At 37.7% G+C, this 25,115-nt stretch overlaps 1 protein-coding gene across 2 annotated transcripts in view; it reads right to left on the bottom strand.

Moving 5' to 3' along the window:
- Positions 1-25,115, bottom strand: part of LOC106065568 (somatostatin receptor type 2-like) — a 129,357-nt gene that overhangs the window by 2,261 nt on the left and 101,981 nt on the right. For both annotated transcript variants that reach the window (XM_056028359.1, XM_056028357.1), the window contains exons 6-8: positions 6,442-6,638; positions 3,551-3,685; positions 2,400-2,547 (exon numbers count right to left, since the gene is read on the bottom strand). In XM_056028359.1, the coding sequence (XP_055884334.1) occupies positions 2,400-2,547; positions 3,551-3,685; positions 6,442-6,638 (480 nt within the window). The remainder of the gene's footprint in view (positions 1-2,399; positions 2,548-3,550; positions 3,686-6,441; positions 6,639-25,115) is intronic.

Raw genomic sequence — 25,115 nt, 5'->3', positions numbered from 1 at the left:
GAATTAAGAGAAAGAGGAAATAGACAGGACTTAGTAGACCAGGAAAAGAGGAAATAGACAGGACTTAGTACATTAGGAAAAGAGGAAATAGACAGGACTTAGTAGATTAGGACAAGAGAAAATAGACAGGACTTAGTAGATTAGGAAAAGAGGAAATAGACAGGACTTAGTAGATTAGGAAAAGAGGAAATAGACAGGACTTAGTACATTAGGAAAAGAGGAAATAGACAGGACTTAGTAGATTAGGAAAAGAGGAAATAGACAGGACTTAGTACATTAGGAAAAGAGGAAATAGACAGGACTTAGTAGATTATGACAAGAGAAAATAGACAGGACTTAGTAGATTAGGACAAGAAAGACATAGGATTTAGTTGTTTAGGAAAAGGAGTTAAGAATTAAGAGAAAGAGGAAATAGACAAGACTTAGTACTTTACATCTAGTTTTGTTGACTTATAAGTGCACTGTGATCGTCTGTGTGTTTGTGTTTTATTGTGTATGTGTGTGTGTGAGAGAGAGATAAGTCCGATAGCAATGTAAATTTAAAAACAAACAACAAATTTCAATTAAAAGTATTTTAACATTTGGTCATTTCGATGGAAATCTTCATGTGATCAGGTCCAGGTCGAGCGCCACAGGACACGTGAAGCAGGTCAGTTGTCTTGGTCAAGAAACTTAATGACCCAATCATTTTATATTCTTTTATTTTACGTGCGTTATTATTCCTGTTTTGATTGAGTAGTCTAATTCATTTACAACACCTTTTAAAATGAAACACTTTTTTGTGCAGGTTCAAGCCCTAGTGTTTTTTGTTTTGTTTTATGCGGGGTGGGCTTATGCTTCGGGCTCATACCGTTTTGTTTTTCTATGCATTTATATGAGGTTAATATATTGTACTGATAGTGTCAATCCTTTTTTTTTTCAATTAAGTTACTTAATTTTATGATATAATATAGATTAAGTATTTTGTAAATAATATAGCCTGATATGACATAAGCAGTGACTCATCTGGACGCATCCAATGTCTTCCGAGACAGAAGGAGCCATACATATATATTTATTCATTATACACTTGTATGCCTTGCATTCCTTTCAAAACCGATGTAGGGTCTTGACCTAAACTTAGTCTCTAGCCAAATTTACATTCATTTATTTTTACTTTGAAAAATTATAGTTTATTAGTTTTCCCATGTGGTTAATGAGCTAATCCCATATGGTTAATGAGCTAATAATTTCTTTCTCAGCGATATACATCCACTGTTAAATTTCTAGGAAAATCGTTAGAGCAGTATTCGAGAATCGCGTCCACCCGCTCCACCCAGGTTTCAAGAAGTAGTGACTTGAAAAGAGGTATTGTAAAAATGGCGGTTAGCAAATCAAGAAAACTTCTTCAACTTGGAAAACTTTACGAAGATTACAATAAACAATCTTTAGCTAAGGAAATATTTATATACATACAAACTTAATGCTTTGTTTATCCTTGTATTGCTTAAGACTACTACAGTATAAGTAGATACTTGTTCAGCACAATACAAGTAGCTGAGAGACATACACCGCTTGGCTACTTATCAAATGGACCGGAGTTTAAAATCTGGATCGAGTTGTATATGTTAAGCGCAACAACTAGGCAGCACATTCTCCTAGCTGCCCTCTGCCCCCACTGGTCCACTCAAGAGATTTGACACAAGCGTACCGAGCAGGTTGGGGTAGGAAAGATACACAACTTTTGCGTGTTTCTTGGTGCGTGAACTGTTTGAAAGCGTAAAGTTGAAAAAAAAATTAGTTGTCAATATGAGTTCAATTAATATTAAAGGCTTTATTTTTGTTTCTTGATCTCAATTTGAGTTAGTAATGTTATGTACCCTTTGGCCTTGGTTCATTAAAATGTTGAGTCGTCTCCCCTTAAAGAAACTAGAGGTTTCAGAGCAATGAACTCCAGGCTACTACCCACAGATCTCAGTCAACGAATACATTGTGAGTCAATGCACCTTGGACGTTTGTTGAAATATATTAATGTCACAGAAAATAATGTGTATATATAATTCACTACGTCGCCCAACCATGCGGGACACGACGCATGCCGACTCTCTAACCCTCGATGAAAAAGACATGGAAAGATAAGTTTTATTTCTGCAATTCGGACTAGAGTTACCCCACATAACTTTCACGGCGACAGATAACGCGGCTCAGAAAAAAAAGAGGGGGGAGGGGAGAGAACAAGTTAACTTCCCTGTATATATAATTCTCTACGTCGCCCAACCACCCACCCCATTTGGACAACTGTGTCTTTCAGGAAATGTTCAACCGTCACCATTGTGGCGGAGGTTTAGAGATGGAGGGGCCGGGTGCACCTTTGCACGGATCGTATGTAGGTCGAACATCACTGACCTAAAGATTCTCACCTGTTTCTTTGTTTTGTCGTCATCTCCTTCCCTGGGCTGAGCGCGTATTACCGGCGACCTTTCGCTGTGTCTGCCAGGGCTGGAACCAGGTGTGGAGTGGCACGAGGCACCTGTTGAATGACAAGTGGCCCCGGTAGAGTTTTTTGTTCTGAAAGTAGACATTACGACTGAAAGTAATGATTGGAATAAGGTTTGAATCTATATGTTCGTATTGTGCGTCTGTATGTAGTATGTCTCAAGTAAGACTTATATAATTTGGTAATAAACTTTGATAAAGTAGCGCACTGTTGAATATAAATAGACATATGTAAAACAAAGAAAAAAGATCGTCATATGAAAAAAAACAGTTGTTTAGTCTTAACTAGAATTGCTCTTAGCAAAAGTGTAAGCAACCTATACAAAAACAAAAAAAGGTTATTGCAGTTTTTAGGGCAAGATATAGAACTTCCATTTCCCAGAACCTTCGTGGCGAACGAGTTATTGGAGTAATCTTGTTGATACGGTGTTGATAACATTAGGTTATCTCCCTTTATTGCCGGGTCATGATCCTACGGACTTGTTCCAGACGTTTCAGAAATGTAAATCTTGTCCTAGTTTGTATCTCCAGTGATTGTTATTCATGGCCATGTTCGCTTGATTGCATTAGTACTATTAACTCCACTGGGTATTCACAGGCAAAGGTGATGTGGCGTGTAAACAAAGCAGAGTCTCAAGCCAGGCTAACACACTGGTACTTTGAACAAAGTCATTTTCATAGTGTAAGAAGAACCAATGTTTTACATTGTTTAGGTATAATATAATATAATATAATATAATATAATATAATATAATATAATATAATATAATATAATATAATATAATATAATATAATATAATATAATATAATATAATATAATATAATATAATATAATATAATATAATATGATAAAAAATTTTATAACAATTTCGACAATATTAACATGATCCAAAGTATTCCAGGCTTATTGAGAACAAATGGCAACGTGTTTCTAATGATCAGAATTGTAAGTTATTTAGGAAACAGGGCAACATTGCCATGGTCATCAGGATTTTAAATTTATCTCAAAATCTGAACAATATTATCATGGTCATCAGAATTTTAAATTTATCTGAAAAAACCGGACATTATTTACCTGAAAGCGAATCTGGCACTGCCACCACCAACACCTCTAGCAGCAGACCAAGCTGTATTGGACCCATTGGTCACTCCGCTACACTGACCATTGGTAGTATTATTTTGGCTATTTCTTTTCACAATGTAACTTCGGCTTGAACACAAAACATATTACAAACATTGAGGTATCCAAAACGAATTGGTCAAATATAAAATGCACGAAAAACTAAAAATGAAACCAAAGTATGAATCTAAACTAGCTGTTTAATATGAATAGTTACTTATTTTCTATGTACTTTTACAAACACTTAATAGATATAAATCTGATTTCAGTACATTTTTTTAAAAGAAAAAATCTTCTTTATAAATCGTATAGAGTGATTTGTTTGCTCTTAAAAATGAATGTTAGATTTAACAAAAGGGATTTTGTTTTTACTCCGACCTATTCCTCCGACACCCCAAAGAAGAATCCTGGTTAAGAAAATGTATAAATCTACTAGACTTTATAATATTCCACTTATTGGCCTTTTGGTCTAGACGTAGAAGACTGTGCGCAACATGTATTTATTTAACTTTTAAATGATTAGTTGCCTTCATGCGGAAATACCCGAAGACATTGTTCAAGATAAGTATGTTCTAGTCCTCTAGCCAAATTGAAATCATTTTCTCTTTACGCTTAAAAAACTATAACATTCACACTAGAGTTTTTCCACTGTGGCCAACGAGCGAGTAGGTCTTTTCCCAACAATATACATCAACTGTCAAATTTCTAGAAAAAACGTAAGAGCCGTTTTCGAGAATCGCGTCCACCCACACAGAAGGTTCCAATCCAAGGTGTGACTTGCAGTTATTGTCATAAAAACGTATCAATGTAAATGTCAGTGAAAGTTTGATAGTCGAAAATTGTTTAACTTTGGGTCAAAATGTGTGCATAGGACTAATGAGTTCATAGCACTAATGAGTTCATAGCACTAATGAGTTCATAGGACTAATGAGTTCATAGCACTAATGAGTTCATAGGACTAATGAGTTCATAGCACTAATGAGTTCATAGCACTAATGAGTTCATAGCACTAATGAGTTCATAGGACTAATGAGTTCATAGCACTAATGAGTTCATAGCACTAATGAGTTCATAGGACTAATGAGTTCATAGCACTAATGAGTTCATAGGACTAATGAGTTCATAGGACTAATGAGTTCATAGCACTAATGAGTTCATAGGACTAATGAGTTCATAGCACTAATGAGTTCATAGGACTAATCAGTTCATAGGACTAATCAGTTCATAGCACTAATGAGTTCATAGCACTAATGAGTTCATAGCACTAATCAGTTCATAGCACTAATGAGTTCATAGGACTAATGAGTTCATAGCACTAATGAGTTCATAGCACTAATGAGTTCATAGGACTAATGAGTTCATAGCACTAATGAGTTCATAGGACTAATCAGTTCATAGGACTAATCAGTTCATAGCACTAATGAGTTCATAGCACTAATGAGTTCATAGCACTAATCAGTTCATAGCACTAATGAGTTCATAGGACTAATGAGTTCATAGCACTAATCAGTTCATAGCACTAATCAGTTCATAGCACTAATCAGTTCATAGCACTAATCAGTTCATAGCACTAATGAGTTCATAGGACTAATGAGTTCATAGCACTAATGAGTTCATAGGACTAATGAGTTCATAGCACTAATCAGTTCATAGGACTAATGAGTTCATAGCACTAATGAGTTCATAGCACTAATGAGTTCATAGCACTAATGAGTTCATAGCACTAATGAGTTCATAGCACTAATGAGTTCATAGGACTAATGAGTTCATAGCACTAATGAGTTCATAGGACTAATGAGTTCATAGCACTAATGAGTTCATAGCACTAATGAGTTCATAGGACTAATCAGTTCATAGGACTAATGAGTTCATAGCACTAATGAGTTCATAGGACTAATGACTTCATAGGACTAATGAGTTCATAGCACTAATCAGTTCATAGCACTAATGAGTTCATAGCACTTATGAGTTCATAGGACTAATGAGTTCATAGCACTAATGAGTTCATAGGACTAATGAGTTCATAGCACTAATGAGTTCATAGCACTAATGAGTTCATAGGACTAATGAGTTCATAGGACTAATGAGTTCATAGCACTAATGAGTTCATAGGACTAATGACTTCATAGGACTAATGACTTCATAGGACTAATCAGTTCATAGGACTACTATATGGAATCAAACGTATAAAGACATCGAGGTGCAAGTTACTTTCTGTGTCATTAACCTTTTCGGGCAGTCAAATATCATTATAGTCACATAATATTCAAAATAGAGGGAAAAACAACCAGCCATGAAATAAATTAGCTCGTCTAGTTAAGTGTAAATTGTAAAACAGTTTCTTAGGTCAATGTCCTCTTCTTTATTATTTTCATAAAACTAAAACCTTGTATCGATAAATCGTGCATAAGTAAAAAAAAAAAATATCCTAGAATAACTGTATATGAACAGTAGTAGTGTATTTCTCTGGCATTAAGGTCCATACTCTTTAGTGGAAATGAGCAGGAGGGGGGCTTGCTGAGATAAGGCTTATGTGCTGCCCTTATGCGCTCATCAAACTCAGCTCGAGACGAGATTCGAACTAGAGCCCCCTTGATAGGTAGCCTAGCCGTTGATGTCACTAAGCCACACGCTACTATATAACCCTGGTATAGGTATAGACTTTGAATGATTGCAAGGGGACTTAAGCAACAAGTTCAGGAGAAGAAGTAATTTCACTTGGATGTGTGTTAGTTCCCTGTATTTCTAATCACGTGAGTCTGTACAGTATCTTCTGATTTGATTTCTCGGCAGAAATAGCAATGTTTAGTTTCGAACTTTTAAAGAGGGCTCTTGTTCTATCTTACCTGGTCATGCTTGACCTGAGACTGGCCATGGTCCAGAGTTCACGTATAATGCTGACGTAGGCGAATGTCATGATGAGTAAAGGCAGAATTAACATTAGGAACAGCATGTAGATCTCGTACAGCCGGCTGTACAGGACAGCGTCCCAGTTGTTGACGCACCAGTAAGCCTTGACATTTTTCCCGACCTCCTTGTGAACCTGAAAAAAAAATCTATTTTAAAACGTGTAACAAATGTAATAATTGTAAATTTATGGAGTCGTCTGCAGCATTAACTATTTTAACCAATGGGAAGTGAAGCGCAGACGAGAATGACGTCATAGAAAGAGTTTGAAACGGGAATGTACATTTTATTATTACAAATCTTATATCAACTCACTCTGTCTGTCTGTCTGTCTGTCTGTTTGAACACGTGATTACTCCCTCACCAACTCTCAAATCAAATTTAAACTATGCACAATTATTTCTTATACCAGACAAAACAAGAATTAATAAAGTAAAAAAAAAAGTTTCCAATTACTTAATTAATTATTGGTAATTAATTATTTTGTTTGACATTGAACAAGGGAAAGAAATCGTACTTGACTGATGTGGCGGTATAAGTTGAATTAGTCTTCTTTATACTTTGTCGCTTGAATGTTTGAAACTAACACTATATAACCATAAAGCCTTCTATTCATATAAGCTATTCACTGGTACAGTGGATATTACAATAGATAGAGGAGGCTTGAGCCGTCGAATCGAATTCAAGGGGCATAGCTTTTTTATAAATACATTTAAAAAGCCATCACCATAATCTTTACCCAGATACCCCATTCTTTTTCAAAATTTAGGATAAAAATAATAATAAGGCTGTCTTCGAGTCCGAAGATTAGTGAGGAATGCAGTATTTCCCGTGGGTGCGCAGCCCCAGCTGCGACCTACATACTTTGCCACATCCAAGGCAAGCATAACCATTGTCCGCAGGTGGTCGATTTAGATTTTCCTTTCGCGGTCTGCGTTTGCCCTCAACAGCGGATTTTCTTTTGGTCTCAAATGGGTATCCCGCGGCCCTTGTGAGTGACCTCCAGCTGTCCGATACAAATATACTCTTGATATACGCTTTGTTAAAAAAAAGTATTTTAAAAACTATTTTTCTTCCACTTTAATGTCTAATTGTACAGCAGTAATTATCTTTAGTTGGAAATAAGGCTAAAATAAGTTTATTGACAGTAATGCCTTTCAATTTGAATTTTTCATAAAACTAGGCGTTTCGGAGCCATCTGGAATAGTTCCTTGTTTGAGTATTGTAGCTGTATTAGAGCGTCTTATTTTTCATTATGCATGTTGCTTTTTTTAAACTGCTGGTGTCATGGCGCAAGAAAAGTAATCCTAACGCGGAGTAATATTTCGACAACCATGTTCCCCTCAAATCTTTCTTATCTTCTTTTTGTCTCCAAAAGAAACATGGCTAAAGTGAAAAGGGTGGGGGGGGGGGGGTTCGAGCTGATGAGGGATTGAGGTGTAATCTACTCCAGACCACTTGGAAACGTCCTGAAGAGATTGTGTAACCGATAGAGCCTCCGCGGTGAGGGCTCAAGATGGGCCAAGTGTTGGGGTGAGTAACAGACATGGGTCTCATTAAGGAAAGATTACACGCGAGCCTTTAGACGTAGCGTTGTTGTCGTTGTTTTTTTTTAAATTGTTGCCTCTTTATTTTTATCTCTTTCTTTCTTTTTTTTTTTTCTCACCCAGTTTGTATTTTTATTGACACTTTCTTTTCTCTTTCTTTCTCTTTCTTTCTCTCTCTCTCTTTCTTTCTATTGAGCTAAAGTAAACATGCTAGAATAAAAAGAAAACCAACGAAGAGACATCACTTATAAGATAAGAATAAAACGTATTGAGGCAATGCTTATAACGATGAAATGACGGAAAGGATGAAAGAGCTCTAAAAGTGTAATAGATTAAATGTTCAGATTTGGCATTAAGGTTAAGAGTTCAAATACCTTTCAGCTATAGAAAACAAATTTAATTAATTAGTACTAAACGATTAATCCAATGGACTCTCACACAAAAGCTGGAAGATCTGGAATATGCTGATGGCATAGCCCTATTATCACACAGACTACAGGATATGCAAGAAAAGGTCACAACTTTAAGTGAAGTAGGAAAAAGAGTAGGCCTTAAAATAAACGAAGCAGGACGTTTTAGCGCCGCCGATGGATTGGTCACACCCTTAGAAAAGATAACAGCAACAGAGCTAGACAAGCCTTAGAGTGGAACCCCAGGGAACAAGACGTAGAGGAAAACCAAACAGAACATGGCGGCGCAGTAACTAGAGGAAGCCGAAAGAACCGGAAAGAGCTGGGAAGCCATAAAAAACCTAGCAAGAGACCGTGGAGAGTGGCGTGATTTTAGTGAGGCCCTATGTTCCATGAGGAACTAGCAAGAGACCGTGGAGAGTGGCGTGATTTTAGTGAGGCCCTATGTTCCATGAGGAACTAGCTAGAGACCGTGGAGAGTGGCGTGATTTTAGTGAGGCCCTATGTTCCATGAGGAACTAGCAAGAGACCGTGGAGAGTGGCGTGATTTTAGTGAGGCCCTATGTTCCATGAGGAACTAGCAAGAGACCGTGGAGAGTGGCGTGATTTTAGTGAGGCCCTATGTTCCATGAGGAACTAGCTAGAGACCGTGGAGAGTGGCGTGATTTTAGTGAGGCCCTATGTTCCATGAGGAACTAGCTAGAGACCGTGGAGAGTGGCGTGATTTTAGTGAGGCCCAACGTTCCATGAGGAACTAGCTAGAGACCGTGGAGAGTGGCGTGATTTTAGTGAGGCCCAATGTTCCATGAGGAACTAGCTAGAGACCGTGGAGAGTGGCGTGATTTTAGTGAGGCCCTATGTTCCATGAGGAACTAGCTAGAGACCGTGGAGAGTGGCGTGATTTTAGTGAGGCCCAATGTTCCATGAGGAACTAGCTAGAGACCGTGGAGAGTGGCGTGATTTTAGTGAGGCCCAACGTTCCATGAGGAACTAGCTAGAGACCGTGGAGAGTGGCGTGATTTTAGTGAGGCCCAATGTTCCATGAGGAACTAGCAAGAGACCGTGGAGAGTGGCGTGATTTTAGTGAGGCCCTATGTTCCATGAGGAACTAGCTAGAGACCGTGGAGAGTGGCGTGATTTTAGTGAGGCCCTATGTTCCATGAGGAACTAGCTAGAGACCGTGGAGAGTGGCGTGATTTTAGTGAGGCCCAACGTTCCATGAGGAACTAGCTAGAGACCGTGGAGAGTGGCGTGATTTTAGTGAGGCCCTATGTTCCATGAGGAACTAGCTAGAGACCGTGGAGAGTGGCGTGATTTTAGTGAGGCCCAATGTTCCATGAGGAACTAGCTAGAGACCGTGGAGAGTGGCGTGATTTTAGTGAGGCCCAATGTTCCATGAGGAACTAGCTAGAGACCGTGGAGAGTGGCGTGATTTTAGTGAGGCCCTATGTTCCATGAGGAACTAGCTAGAGACCGTGGAGAGTGGCGTGATTTTAGTGAGGCCCAATGTTCCATGAGGAACTAGCTAGAGACCGTGGAGAGTGGCGTGATTTTAGTGAGGCCCAATGTTCCATGAGGAACTAGCTAGAGACCGTGGAGAGTGGCGTGATTTTAGTGAGGCCCAATGTTCCATGAGGAACTAGCTAGAGACCGTGGAGAGTGGCGTGATTTTAGTGAGGCCCTATGTTCCATGAGGAACTAGCTAGAGACCGTGGAGAGTGGCGTGATTTTAGTGAGGCCCTATGTTCCATGAGGAACTAGCAAGAGACCGTGGAGAGTGGCGTGATTTTAGTGAGGCCCTATGTTCCATGAGGAACTAGCAAGAGACCGTGGAGAGTGGCGTGATTTTAGTGAGGCCCTATGTTCCATGAGGAACTAGCTAGAGACCGTGGAGAGTGGCGTGATTTTAGTGAGGCCCTATGTTCCATGAGGAACTAGCTAGAGACCGTGGAGAGTGGCGTGATTTTAGTGAGGCCCAACGTTCCATGAGGAACTAGCTAGAGACCGTGGAGAGTGGCGTGATTTTAGTGAGGCCCAATGTTCCATGAGGAACTAGCTAGAGACCGTGGAGAGTGGCGTGATTTTAGTGAGGCCCTATGTTCCATGAGGAACTAGCTAGAGACCGTGGAGAGTGGCGTGATTTTAGTGAGGCCCAATGTTCCATGAGGAACTAGCTAGAGACCGTGGAGAGTGGCGTGATTTTAGTGAGGCCCAACGTTCCATGAGGAACTAGCTAGAGACCGTGGAGAGTGGCGTGATTTTAGTGAGGCCCAATGTTCCATGAGGAACTAGCAAGAGACCGTGGAGAGTGGCGTGATTTTAGTGAGGCCCTATGTTCCATGAGGAACTAGCTAGAGACCGTGGAGAGTGGCGTGATTTTAGTGAGGCCCTATGTTCCATGAGGAACTAGCTAGAGACCGTGGAGAGTGGCGTGATTTTAGTGAGGCCCAACGTTCCATGAGGAACTAGCTAGAGACCGTGGAGAGTGGCGTGATTTTAGTGAGGCCCTATGTTCCATGAGGAACTAGCTAGAGACCGTGGAGAGTGGCGTGATTTTAGTGAGGCCCAATGTTCCATGAGGAACTAGCTAGAGACCGTGGAGAGTGGCGTGATTTTAGTGAGGCCCAATGTTCCATGAGGAACTAGCTAGAGACCGTGGAGAGTGGCGTGATTTTAGTGAGGCCCTATGTTCCATGAGGAACTAGCTAGAGACCGTGGAGAGTGGCGTGATTTTAGTGAGGCCCAATGTTCCATGAGGAACTAGCTAGAGACCGTGGAGAGTGGCGTGATTTTAGTGAGGCCCAATGTTCCATGAGGAACTAGCTAGAGACCGTGGAGAGTGGCGTGATTTTAGTGAGGCCCAATGTTCCATGAGGAACTAGCTAGAGACCGTGGAGAGTGGCGTGATTTTAGTGAGGCCCTATGTTCCATGAGGAACTAGCTAGAGACCGTGGAGAGTGGCGTGATTTTAGTGAGGCCCTATGTTCCATGAGGAACTCAAAGGAATGATGATGATGATGATGAAACGATTAACTAACTGGTTAATGTTTGGATTGATTTGTGTATTGTCATCGACTATGAGTAATTATGCAAAATTTCAACTTGATCTAAGATAAGGAAATAGGAAGAAAACATGTCCGAACGTAGTGGGGGAATAAATCCATACTAGTCGACCCACGGGGTAGCATAGTCCGCTATTTTGCAGGGCCGGCCTTAGGCCACTGCAACCTATGCGACAGTAAAGGGCTCCGCACTTTCAAAGCACCTGCGCTAACTCTAAGTGTAAATTATTAAATTAAACCATTTTATAACTTATAATAGATATCCCGCGGCCTCCTGATTCACCAGGAGCTCCTGGAAATCTCCTGAAATTGCAAAATATAAGAAAAAGTCCTAGAAAAAATCTTTTCAAAACTCATAAAAATCTCCAGAAATATATAGACAAAAATTGTCATTTTTGGGTGTCATTCAATTTGGAAAACGCCAATCCTACGCGCGATTAAAAAAAAGGCATTATGCAATACCCATAATTGTGGAGTTTGGTGAAAGAAGCTTCTCGCGCCTCAAACTAATGAGGAATAACTTGAGGTCAACAATTCTCGTAGATAGATTGAAACTTTTGGTAATTGTTGCTATTAAGCGTGACCTGTGTAGGAAATATAAATTTTATGATATACTGTATGACTTTGCAACACGCAAGGCTCGTAAAGTAATTCTGTACGTAATAACGAATGAATAAAATGCAAAGACCAATTAATTTTGTAATACAAACTCTTAATTTTAACTTATTATCCATATCCCTACCCAAACTGGGCCCCGCGAAATCCGTTTCATATTGGGCTCTACAATGGTTAAGTCTGGCCCTGCTTTTTAGTGACGGGTGAATACAGAGTAGATTACTGTTCTCCCCCCCCCCCCCCGGCCCTTTTTGTTTTTGTTTTTCGCCGTTAAAGTTACGTGGGGTAACTCTAGACCGACTTGCAGAAAAAAAAGAGTGATCTTTCCATGACTTCTTGGTCACAATGGTTAAGTCCGGCCCTGATATTTAGTGACGGGTGAATACTAATTGTTCTTCACCCACCCCCACCCCCCCCCCGTTCTTTTTTTTCGCCGCTAAAGTTACGTGGAGTAACTCTAGTCCGACTTAAATAAATGACTTCTTGGTGTACAGACTGTTGAATCATGAAGAGAATTATATATATAGGTATACATACAAGTCTCTCATTAAGTAGCATTTATTCCCCTTATTTCAATATCAAACAAAACAATTAGTCACCAACAATTAATTAACTAATTTTTTTTTATGGAATCAATGAATAATTGTGAAAAGTTGTAACTTCATCACATTATGGGAAATAGGAAAAAACATGTTCAAACAATCTACTAGGTAGACAGAGTTCTTATAAGCTTTATAAATATAGAGGGTTCTAAGTGGTTACGAGAGTATTTTTGTAATTTCTTTTTGAAATAGGTATATTTGTCTATAAGATCATACAGAAGTAAACATAACAGTAAAACACAAGAATATACATGACTGTCAGGGGCAAGTAATGGCGAGAGTGAACATTTTACTTTGTTTTGGTATGATAGTTATATCCACTTGTTTATCTACTTCCAGGTTATGAATATGAATAGTCTTGCATGTGATGTGAACTGAATGATTTAGTCTTCCTTGATGTGAGAGAGAGAGAGAGTGTGTTAGTCACTGGGGCCTTGTTACATGTCCAGGAAGGTTGGACAGTTGTTCCTGGACTGGTGTTTGTGCGGTTTGTATTTTCTCAGACTGTTGCTGTCATTATGTATTTTTTTATATTTAAGTTATTATTATCCAGGATAGCTGGAGTTTCTTGTGGAGTTTATTAGTAGTAATTAATTGTACGTAAGTAACCCATTACGAGCCAAGAAAAAAAACCTGACATTTTTGGGGGCTATTTACAAACCTAAAGAAAGGGATATAACTATCATACCGAAATATCAACAAAGTAAAATATTTACTTTCGCCATACCTGCCCCTGCCCCTGACAATACCCCAAACTACTAGACAAGATAGGATTGCACTGTAGATATATTTGTTAAAGCAAAGACGCAACGTTTACAATACAATAAGTGCCAGAGCTTCAGACTACTTTTGACAACTAACCCTCTAAGCTTTAGTCCATAAGATTTGTGTACTGAACAATAACTTCACCCATTCATTTGAACTAGACTTGCATATCCGAGGCTGTGAATTGTTAACAGATACTTCTTTTTTTATCAATAAATTATTTATGATATGAAAAATGTTTACTTTTTTTACTCTATAGTGAGGAATATCGCATAGTCTGTACTGAATAGTCAGGACACACTATACTCCAGGGAAACGTAACTCTGACAGACTTCTCTTGTCTTTGTGTTGAAGTGTACTTAAAGGGGGACAAAGCACTTAAGTCTACATAACTTTAGCAAGTAACATTCCCTTGAGACTTAGAGGTTTCTGGGACAGCTGAGGAAAAGCTGACCACTGGTTTGTGGTCAATGAATAATGAAAGCATAATGTGACCACCATGACGAACTAGCTAATTTCTAGCTGGCATAATAAAAAATTTGGTTGTAATTGTTAAATAGTCGCATCCACCAGAGTCATAGAGATAACAGCAGAAACAAAGATACTAAGTGAATGTTTTCCTATATATTGCTCGGTATGCCATGTAGCTGCCCGTGACTCTAAACGCCTAACTGTAATGTAAAAGTAGCTTTGACTTAGTTCATAAAACTCCCAAATCCCAAACTCCCAGGGTCAATGATTCATCTCTAATAGCCCAGCACTAAGAGACTAGTTACAATACCTCTAGTCAAGTCAGAACTTCATGAATGCCAATGAACCTGGATGCTGATCTCAAAAACGGCTCTAACGATTTTTCTAGGAAATTTAACAGTTGTAAACAAATAGTAGCTTGTCGGTCACACAGGAATTAAATAGTTTAATACATTAATGTTCGGGAACATTTGGCGCTTTGTCTTCTAAGCCTACAACTAAATGCTTATGATTGGAATATTAGAAAGTGTACCAGATCTATGCATTCACTTAACCAGGATTCTTTCTCGGGGACAAAAAGGGGGGGGGGGGTTTAAAGAATGTTGCATTGTATTTGTAATCAAACATTCATTCATGTGTAAGAGAGAAACAGTCGTTCTATAAGGGGCACCAAGAAGGTATTGTCTTTTTTTTGTCTTAAAGTATTTTTAATGTTTTTTTCTTGATTTATTTCCCTTCTTGGACTCCGAGTGTTTAAACATTATTTACGTCGATTCTCATTCAAATAAGTTTTCGGGTTTCTCAGAGACTTGAACAGAGACACTTGAAGAGTCAGAACAGTTGGGAGACTAGACAGGTAAACTTTGTTGTCTGTTATCTCTCTCTCTAGTTCTGCTACTTTGGATCATCACTTCAAGATGGAGTCTTTCTACAATTCAATGAATATTTGCTTGATAGCTTGTATATTTATGTGTTTTTATCAGTGCTAGTAATAGAGACAATTCAAAACTTGACAATTTGTCAAGGGGTCAATGCATACATCTTTTCGAACTGCTAACATTTATGTATCAATCAAATATTTTCTAACAAGTGTTCTAGATATTAAGCTTTCAAGAACAAATAACCAATATTTCTAGAACAACAAAATACATAGTTTTGACACAATCGACCTAGTCTTCTAAAAGCCGAGAATTGGTATGCGATAAATAACCTGTAAAATCGTTTAAGGGGACGAAATGGATATATTTAACCATATCTTTGAGTAGGCTAATTTCCCTTGTTCTTATCAAACAAAGTAATAACAAGTAATTTAATTATTAATTTGTTACATTTGTATTGATTCATGTATATCTACGTCAGTGAATAATTTACAAAGGTCTCTGCTAGATCCCAGAATGGGTGTGGGGGACATTCCGTGTTCAAACTTTGTACAATACAAAGTGAGTTGATAGAAGCTTTCTAATAAGCCCATACTTCTAGTACAAAGTGAGTTGATAGAAGCTTTCTAATAAGCCCATACTTCTAGTACAAAGTTACGTCACTTTCGCCTGTTCTAAAATTCGCGACCATTTGTTACATATGAAAATGAACTGCTAGGCAGGACTATAGAAACATTTAAAGGGAAAAGGAGTGAACAATGTATTTGTTGTATAGAAGACAATTAAGAGGAAATATGATTATATTAATAGTCGAAAACACGTAAACATGAACACTTGGGTTGCTTGAATCAGCCAGGAAAAGCAATGACTTAGCAGAGTTTAAGTTTATAGGTAACGTGTGACTAGAACAAGACATAGAAGGAACTTCTGTAGTTTATAAGATAAGTGGATATTGGTCAATAGCTCTAGAAAACAAAAGGTGTCATTAGCTCTAGAAAACTAATGGTGTCATTAGCTCTAGAAAACAAATGGTGTCATTAGCTCTAGAAAACAAATGGTGTTATTAGCTCTAGAAAACAAACGGTGTCATTAGCTCTAGAAAACAAATGGTGTCATTAGCTCTAGAAAACAAATGGTGTCATTAGCTCTAGAAAACAAATGGTGTTATTAGCTCTAGAAAACAAACGGTGTCATTAGCTCTAGAAAACAAATGGTGTCATTAGCTCTAGAAAACAAATGGTGTTATTAGCTCTAGAAAACAAATGGTGTCATTAGCTTTAGAAAACAAATGGTGTCTTTAGCTCTAGAAAACAAATGGTGTTATTAGCTCTAGAAAACAAATGGTGTTATTAGAGAAAACAAACGGTGTCATTAGCTCTAGAAAACAAACGGTGTCATTAGCTCTAGAAAACAAATGGTGTCATTAGCTCTAGAAAACAAATGGTGTTATTAGCTCCAGAAAACAAACGGTGTCATTAGCCTAGAAAACAAATGGTGTCATTAGCTCTAGAAAACAAATGGTGTCATTAGCTCTAGAAAACAAATGGTGTCATTAGCTCTAGAAATCAAATGGTGTCATTAGCTCTAGAAAACAAATGGTCATTAGCTCTAGAAAACAAAAAGTCATTACCTCTAGAAAATAAATGGTGTCATTAGCTCTAGAAAACAAATGGTGTCATTAGCTCCAGAAAACAAACGGTGTCATTAGCTCAGCACATTGAATTAAAAATTATGAACATACATCGGTACTTCACGCCACTCGATGTATCGATGAGAATGTATCGATGAGCTAGAAAAGATTTTTTTTTCATTTTGTTGTGTGTTTTGCTAACGTCTGAACATTATTTGCTCACATTTAGAGACTGCCATCTTGTAAGGAGCTCACAGATTGAACAAGAGGGAAAAAAAAACACTGTTACACACATATTGCCACAAACACACACACACACACACATACTTATAGACAGATACACACACAGACAAGTGAAGATTAAATAGAAGACATTAAAGCAAATTCTGAACTTTAAAACAAAAAAAAAAAAGAAGTGCAAAGAGAAAGAGTTGTGGAATCTTTTTTTTTTTTTGAAGGCCCGCTTTTTGTTTTGCATTACATCTTGTCAGTTCCTGAGTTTAATTGTAGTTCGATCATGTGAAATGAATGTGGCTGAATTGTCATCTGGACGCCCAGTGCCGGACAATCCATGCAAGCAGCCTGTAGACATAAATGACATTCTTTCTCGCTTAAATCTTTTCATTGGTTTCAAATAAAACCGCAGGAGAAAGAAAAATGGACAAAAGACAAAAAAATAACGGAATTAAAATCTGATGCTTTGAGACGAACTTCAATCTAACACCAGATGGCGCTAGTTTTCGCCTACAGGTCAAAGAGAAAAGGTCAAAATTTTTGTTTGAAAAAAAAAATCACTTTTAAGCTTTGCGAATCGACAAATTCATTTTAGATTTTAAAAAAATTAAGTTTTTCGACGCGCAATTAATTAGATGACATTGCAATAAATTTAGATGCTACCAACTAGAGCTCTTAAGAATGGGAAAACATGTTTACACTTGACACTAATGTGAGTGAATTACTTTCCATGAGATTGTCCCTCGTTGGTTGAGGAACAATAGTTGATCTTATCAATTAGATCTATAGATCTATAGCTTTAGTTCACGTTTCTAAGACATGCTACTAATAGATAAACATTCGACATGATGGAGGGAGAACTGTTGTAACGGATGGGAGGCAAGATGTGAAACGCTTATATGGTCATCCCATGTCCACTTGAAGGTACCGCGTTTCACCCTTCACACACACACACACAAAACACCATATCTTGTGTGGAAAGGCTGACAAGATAGGAACAAAAATTTCCTTTCATTTGATTCCAACCCTCGACATGTGGAATGAGACAATGGACCTCATTCACCAATCGTAAACAAACAACATTTAGCCACGTGATACTATTGATAAAACTATGAAAAATTACGTATCACGTGACAGCCTTTATGGATTGCGTAATTTGTATAGAAGATATAGAGAACAGCGTGGCAAAATGTTGTTTGTTTACGATTGGTGAATGAGGTCCATCAAGACAAGATCAAGAGTCCAACATTCCGATTTCTTCAGACGCAAGAAGTCAAGAGAAAAAAAAAAATTAAATTTGCCCATAATGGTTTGTACCTAGTAAATTAATCAGCTAATGGTCTATACTCTATAAGATTATTATTATGTAGACCTATAGCCTTGATAAAGTGCATTTATCACATTCCTGTACAGTTCAAGTCAATAGAGTGTAACATACAAACACATCATTATGGTAATGATTGGGTCGCGCGCGTAGAGCGTACTGAAACTCCAGCTGTCCAGCACGCGGTACAACCAAACGTGACCAAGTAGTGTAGCCTCGATACCAGATGAACCGACGACACGTTTTTACATTGCAGCGCCATTTGTTTACTTCCGTTGTCAAGACAAGTTCCTGTCCTATCTGTTCCTCTACGAGACAGCGGACGATGGTTCTCTGTTAATTCTTAGTAGCACTGCGCAGCTTTTTGAGTTACAATCAATTTATTATGTTAAAACCAGGGGCGTAATATTGCGCTAATGGGTATTTAGGCTATACTAAGCCCCTGATTCGATCTTCTTGAATGTTAACGCTCAATATTGCAGAGTTCACAGTATCACTGGAGACGGCGATAGACATAATTAATTCATTATTTAACAGAATAAATTGCTGCCTTGCCCCGTGGTATGAGCTACGGACTGATACCAAGATGTCAAATTCTACATCTGACAATCATGTCTTGACATCATGAAGGGAATTTGATTTAAGGCGTAATTAATTTGAACTTTGGGTGTGTGTCTGAGACTTTTAAAACAGAATTAGTTAAAAAAAAAAACTCACTTTTTGGCATCCAGAATTTTAAAACATGTAATATACTATAACATTGAAACTTTATGTTAAAATACTAAAGCAAACTAATTGTGTATTTTATTTTTCATTGAAAAAAAAAAGCAAATTAACCAGATGGGGATTGAACCAACGACATTAATGGGTTTTTTTTTTGGCTATTTAAAATATATAAGGTCATTATTTTCCACCGTTTTGAACGTGTTAATGATTTGCTTTATTGTTTTCATTCCAGAAAGTATAAGTACATCTGAGTTCGAGACAAACAAAAATGTTCAAGTTACGCAAAACTATATTAGTTTCTGTCTTCTTCAGTCCTTATAGTAAATCGTAACAGATACTTAGAATGTGCACAGCACACGAAACTGATACCAACAAAGTTTTGAGATTTGCCCACACCTATATATAGCTGACCCAGAAAGAGATTATCTCTTATGTCTTGCCATTAAATAACAAAGCTAAATATACCATAGCTTGAAGTGAACAATGCTACTCGTACATTATTAAAGAAAGGATTGGCCTATGAGCGACTTGCTGTCTTTCTTCATTAGACGAGTCAATTTATTTTCACTAGTCCCTGTAGGCAAGCAGCAATCTAAACTTTCTTGTGTTAAGCCGTCACGTGACTCTTAAGAAACTAATTCGTTAAAAGATGGACTCTGTTGAAATCTGTTTTATTGCTTGTAGGGCACAGAAATATACAGCTTTAACAAAAAATCAAAATTTTCCAGAGGCCATTTAAAATCACCTTTTCCTCGGATAGTTTTGGTCTGCTGCAAAGATGCCGCTTTTTTTTTTCTCAGCGTTTTTGTGACCACATTCTCTGCAGTTATAGAAGGCCTGAATAATTACCTGGAACCAGGGACGTAGCCAGGATTTTTTCGGGGGGGGGGGTGAATGCAAAACAAAAACCTAGTTAAGCCACATTTAATCTTTTTTAAGTGGAGCCAAGCCACTAGTAGAAATGTGTAACCTCTCTTGGCTACGCTCTTGGAATTAGGTGACTGTAGTTTGCTTTAGATTTTATATCGAAAAGGGAAATTTTACTGTCAAAATCATTTTGGGGGGTTTTAAACTAAAAAATCTGTGGATTTTTTTAAAAATTCAAAACCCTCTTAGCTAGGCTCATAGAATTAGGTGACTGTAGTTTGCTTTAGAATAAAATTGAAGAGAGAGGTTTTCAACCTCAAAACTCTTTGTATCGGAATATTTAATCTCAAAACCATTAGGAGGGGTTTAAAACTTTAAAAAAAAAACACCTCCTAAACTCAAAACCCCCCTTGGCTTGGCTACGCTCATAGTATTTTGAGTGTGTAATTTACTCTTTTTTTATATGGAACAATTTTTTTTTAGCTTTTAACTCCGCTTGATGGGGGTTTAAACTCAAAACCCCTTTGGCTACGCTCATAGAATTTTGAGTGTGTAATTTGCTTTTTTATATTGAAGAGTGTTTTTTAGCTTTAAACACCTCTGGAAGAGGGTTTTAAACACAAAACCCCTCTTGGCTACGCTCATAGAATCTGGTGACTAAGGTATGGATAACCTTATATTGAAGAGGGGGTTTTATCGTAAATTTCGGAGGGGGTTTTAAAATCAAAATCTTCCTTAGCTATGCTCTTGGAATTAGGGTATTGTCGTTTACATTCTTTTTTTTTGGCTTTGTTTTATAGAAGAGGGGGATTTGACTGCAAACCCCACTGGTAGGGAGTTTTAAACTCAAAACCCCCTTAGCTTCGCTGGGACAAGTGATGATTTAGTATTAAAATATTACCTAAATTAAACAGAATCAAAGCAAAATCAGTCACTATAAATTCCGATCCCCCCCGGGGGGGGGGGATTTCATTTCGGGGGAGGAGGGGTTGAACCCCCATCCCGCCGGCAACTCCCATGCCTGGAACTTCACTTTCTGTGGGCTGTTTAGACAAACAGTTTTTTGCCACGTCATACAGACCCATAGGCTATTGGTCTAAACTGCCCACAGGTTGTGACGTTGAAGGTCAGTGTTGGGGCCTTCTATAATGAATAGTCTCGCTTCACGCCACGAGGAGTTATCAAGTGCTAATGTTTCCCAGTCGTGGATGTCGTGGTACATTTTTTTAGGGAGCTCTTGAGGATATGTTTATAATGCTCGTGCAGACCTACTTGCGAGCGCTCTGAAGCGTAAGCTTTTCATAATTTAAGTCGTTTGGGAGCTTAAGTATATTAGAAACATTGGATCAGTTTGAAAAGGTAGATACAATTTTTAATTTATCAGACGCTGCAAATTAAATTTATTTTTTGTTTTTGTTTTGCTATAGAAAATATGAAAATCTAGCTTTCCCTTACTTTTAAAACAGCAAATCTGAATGCACAAATATTGAAGTCATCGTTGAGCAACTTGCGAAAAGAATTGTAAATTACAAGTTCAAGTATTTTTAGATTTTTTATAAGACACATGACATTCAAATTGAATCATGAATAAAGCTCTTAGGAAACCATGCTTATCAATACTTTGCTGATGTATGTCAGCGCGACATGAAGCTCTTCAGAGTCGACCAAAACATTTGGGACAACAAAGCCCAGGCCAGATCTCAATGGAGGCAAAGCAATAAGAAGAGCCCTAGATCTCAGATGGTGTACACACCAGAAGTAGGAAGAAGTCTAAAAACAATGCAAGATTTGATGCCAGCAAATGCCTAAACCGTGACCACGAATGTATCTCTAGAATTAGCCTCATATGAGAAGTTGCAAAGGGCAAGTTAAATAAATTCAAATGTAAGATGGCACAGATAATCAACACTCCTCTAGTACTGATAATCAGCATGCCAACATTGGTCTGAAGTTCCACACACAGTTTATAACATTACTGTTTCAACTTTGATATTCGGTTAGATTCAATCTTTTTAATTTCTTTATACTTTCTATGACTGCTGATAACTGACATGTAAAAATGTCATAATTTATTTATTTTTTGAAAATCAATTTCTTCGTTATGAAGCTGTTGGTGGTCGATAATTTCTGACTCTATTTATTTTTGGAATGCCTTTGGCTATGCACAAACAAGCTTTTCTTATTGAAGTCAAGCCTACTAGTTCTACATACTTGTATTCACGGCTGCTACTATCAAACTTTTGAGCTGGACATAAATGCACTCATAAAATCACATCAAACTCATTCAAGTCTTGAATTTCTTAGACTTTTACTTTCAACAATAAGTTATAATCTCAATAACACTCCTTCAACAACTTTTTTTTCTAACTTATATATTATACTAGGCATAGGTAAACTAGGCATCCGCCTGGTGTCTCCGATTGGTGGGGGCCTCGAAAGGACATAAAAACAATTTTTTTTAGAAGAAAAAGCAAAACTTGTGCCCAATGTTATTTTTGCAGTACACTGGATTTTAAATAAATTATGTCATTTTATTTGTGCTATTTGTTGTTGTTTTTATTATTTCATTTTGGGCCACGAAAATTCACTTGGCCTAGGGCCTTCAATTATCTAAGACCGGCCCTGCCTTAACCCATGAACGTAAACAGGGTGACCTCGTTGCTCTCTTACGTGGTAGAAAGGGAACATGGAAGATAGACATCATGGAGCTGTTTCCCTCCCTTACCCGCTAATTTAATGCTTTCTGAGAGGTCACGCAAAGCCGAGAATCCTGTTTGTTTTTCTTCAATACATTCGGAAATATCTGTAAACATGCATGCTTGTCATATGTAAATGATAGGACCTGTATTCTTAAATAGATCTCATATTTCTTCAAAGATTATATTATGGCGTTATTGTCTGGCGCTATTTCAAATCAGCTGACATCCTTTGCAAAGAGTTTGTGGGTACATTTCTGGAATGTAGCATACCGGAAATGATACAAAAGAGCGATCATGTTCCTTGACATTGGGATGGTTGCTGTGGCCGCGCGAGACCGATGAAATCAGGGGCATTAATCAACAAACACGCAAGCTGGACAATATGTATGTACACGCGCGGAACGTTTCATCCTGGTTATCGCCCTTTAGAACAGAAACATGGAGGTAATGCAAACGTGAACTTGGATTAAAACAAAGCCACGAGGCAAATTCAGGGATTGCAAAAGTATGATCCGACTGCCAGATCCTGTCAGTGACGCGATGATATCTACTGCTCACAATCACTACACACTGTGCCTTACGAATCGACTGAGACTCAGTTTTTCTGGATTGAAGAACTTTTTTTATAAATGATGCGGCACGAGACGCGAGTGCAGAAAATTGATTTGGTCCTCATGTCTTAAAGGTTTGACATCACTGATCTAGTCACCAGATCTTTAAGGTTTGACACCACTGATCTAGTAGACATGTCTTAAAGGTTTGACACCACTGATCTAGTAGACATGTCTTAAAGGTTTGACATCACTGATCTAGTCACCAGATCTTTAAGGTTTGACACCACTGATTTAGTGCACATGTCTAAAAGGTTTGACACCACTGATCTAGTAGACATGTCTTAAAGGTTTGACATCACTGATCTGGTCACCAGATCTTTAAGGTTTGCCAACACTCAATAAGTCCTCAAATCTTAAAGGCCTGACACCACTGATCTAGTGCACATGTCTAAAAGGTTTGACACCACTGATCTAGTGCACATGTCCATGCATGAGTAGTGCACAATGTTACACTGTTCAAAGTGTATAAGCACATGACACCTAGTGACATTTTCAACAATTCAATTATATTTCTAACTAATGCAAGAGACAAGAAGTGAATGATTTTATTAAAATTATCAAACGATCACGTGACTGGTGAAGTATTTTACGTATTTTTTGCAAAGCTTATATCAACTCTCTCTGTCTGTCTGTCCGGTAAAAAGTTTGTACACGTCATTTCTTCTATACCCTATCTTGGATCAAGCTGAAATTTTGCACAATTATTTTTTTACCTGACGACACAAGAATAAAAAAAAATAAACCAATTTGTTAATTAGCTTTTGGTAGTTAATTATTTTGGTTGGTATCTCGAACGAGGGAACGAACTTGTACTTGACTGAAGTGGTGGTATAAGCTGAATTAGTTCCCCTTAAGCCTTAATAGGTCGACGTCTGAGGCTAAGTGGAACCCAAACATGAATTAGAAACAATAGATAACTATACAATCTTCCATGTTCATAAGCTCTTTGCTAGCAGAGTGGTTTCGTGTTGGCTTTTTCACTTTTTTAAAAATAAATACATTTAAAAAACGATCACATAGATACCCCGTTCTTTCTCCCCCATCCAAGAAAGCTTTCCATGGATTTGTCGCTATGTATATACACTTATTGTCATATTTTTGTATTAGCGTAGCATCTAGAATCGTCTTCACGTTAATGTGCAAATTGCACATAGAAAGCGAAACTTTGAATAAAAGTTTAAAATATTTGTTTAGTGTCATACAATCATTAGTTCACTTATACACACACACACATACGTTTGCACAGATATATTCAAAGACTGACACATAAATACACTCACATCTGTATGTGCACACATAAATCTCATTTTATCACTTGCATAGATTTCTGTTGTCTGTTGTCTGTTCCCATTAGAAAACAATTCCTGAAAGTGCTGAAGGAAAGCCAGACAAAGTTTATAGCTTGGTTCAGATATTGAACGCCAAGCCGTAGGAGGGATGTTTTATTAATTGGAAAATTCAGAGCCAGCACAATGCATTCCTATGAACACATTCTGTGAGAGTGAGAAAGACAATAACATAGAAAGTTAAAGAAAATAGAGAGAGAGAGAGAGAGAGTGAGAGAGATAGAGAAAATGGAAATGGCATGCTTTTTTCTTTAAAAAAAATATGAAAATAAATGCGAATTAGATTTAAAAAAAAAAATGAATTAAAGATAAGAAAGATGAAGAGAGATTGAAAGAGATAAAAGAGGAATAAGGTAAAGAGAAAAAATAACTAGAGAGAGAGAGAAAGAGAACTTGAGAACAAATAATGAACAGTAGATTGCAGTGTGATCAAAACTTATCTGCAGGTTTGATATTCAATCTATGACAATAGGATGTTCGACTAACATTCTAACCCAATGTTTCCCAAACATTTTCCTTAGAGGAACACTTCGCACATTCGGAATATTCAGCGGTACACTTTACTTATTTTTTAGAGATTTATTCATTGGTGGAATACTAGTTAATTATTTCAGTGGTTTGTAGAACACTTATTCAGGCCTTGCGGAACACTAGGGTTCCCCGGAACACAGTATGGAAACACTATTCTAACCATCAGGCTACTGACAGTGGTCTGATATAACTAGCACTAGTTGTACAGATAGGTATACAAGAGAAATAATGAAATGATGTAAACTTAGATTACAAGACTTGCATAATAGTGTATACTGAACATACACTGGTT

Source organism: Biomphalaria glabrata, chromosome 5 (assembly GCF_947242115.1).
Source record: "Biomphalaria glabrata chromosome 5, xgBioGlab47.1, whole genome shotgun sequence".
Lineage (NCBI taxonomy): Eukaryota > Metazoa > Mollusca > Gastropoda > Planorbidae > Biomphalaria > Biomphalaria glabrata.
The sequence above is the reverse complement of the archived record's forward strand: the minus strand, read 5'-3'. Positions and strand labels throughout refer to the sequence as shown.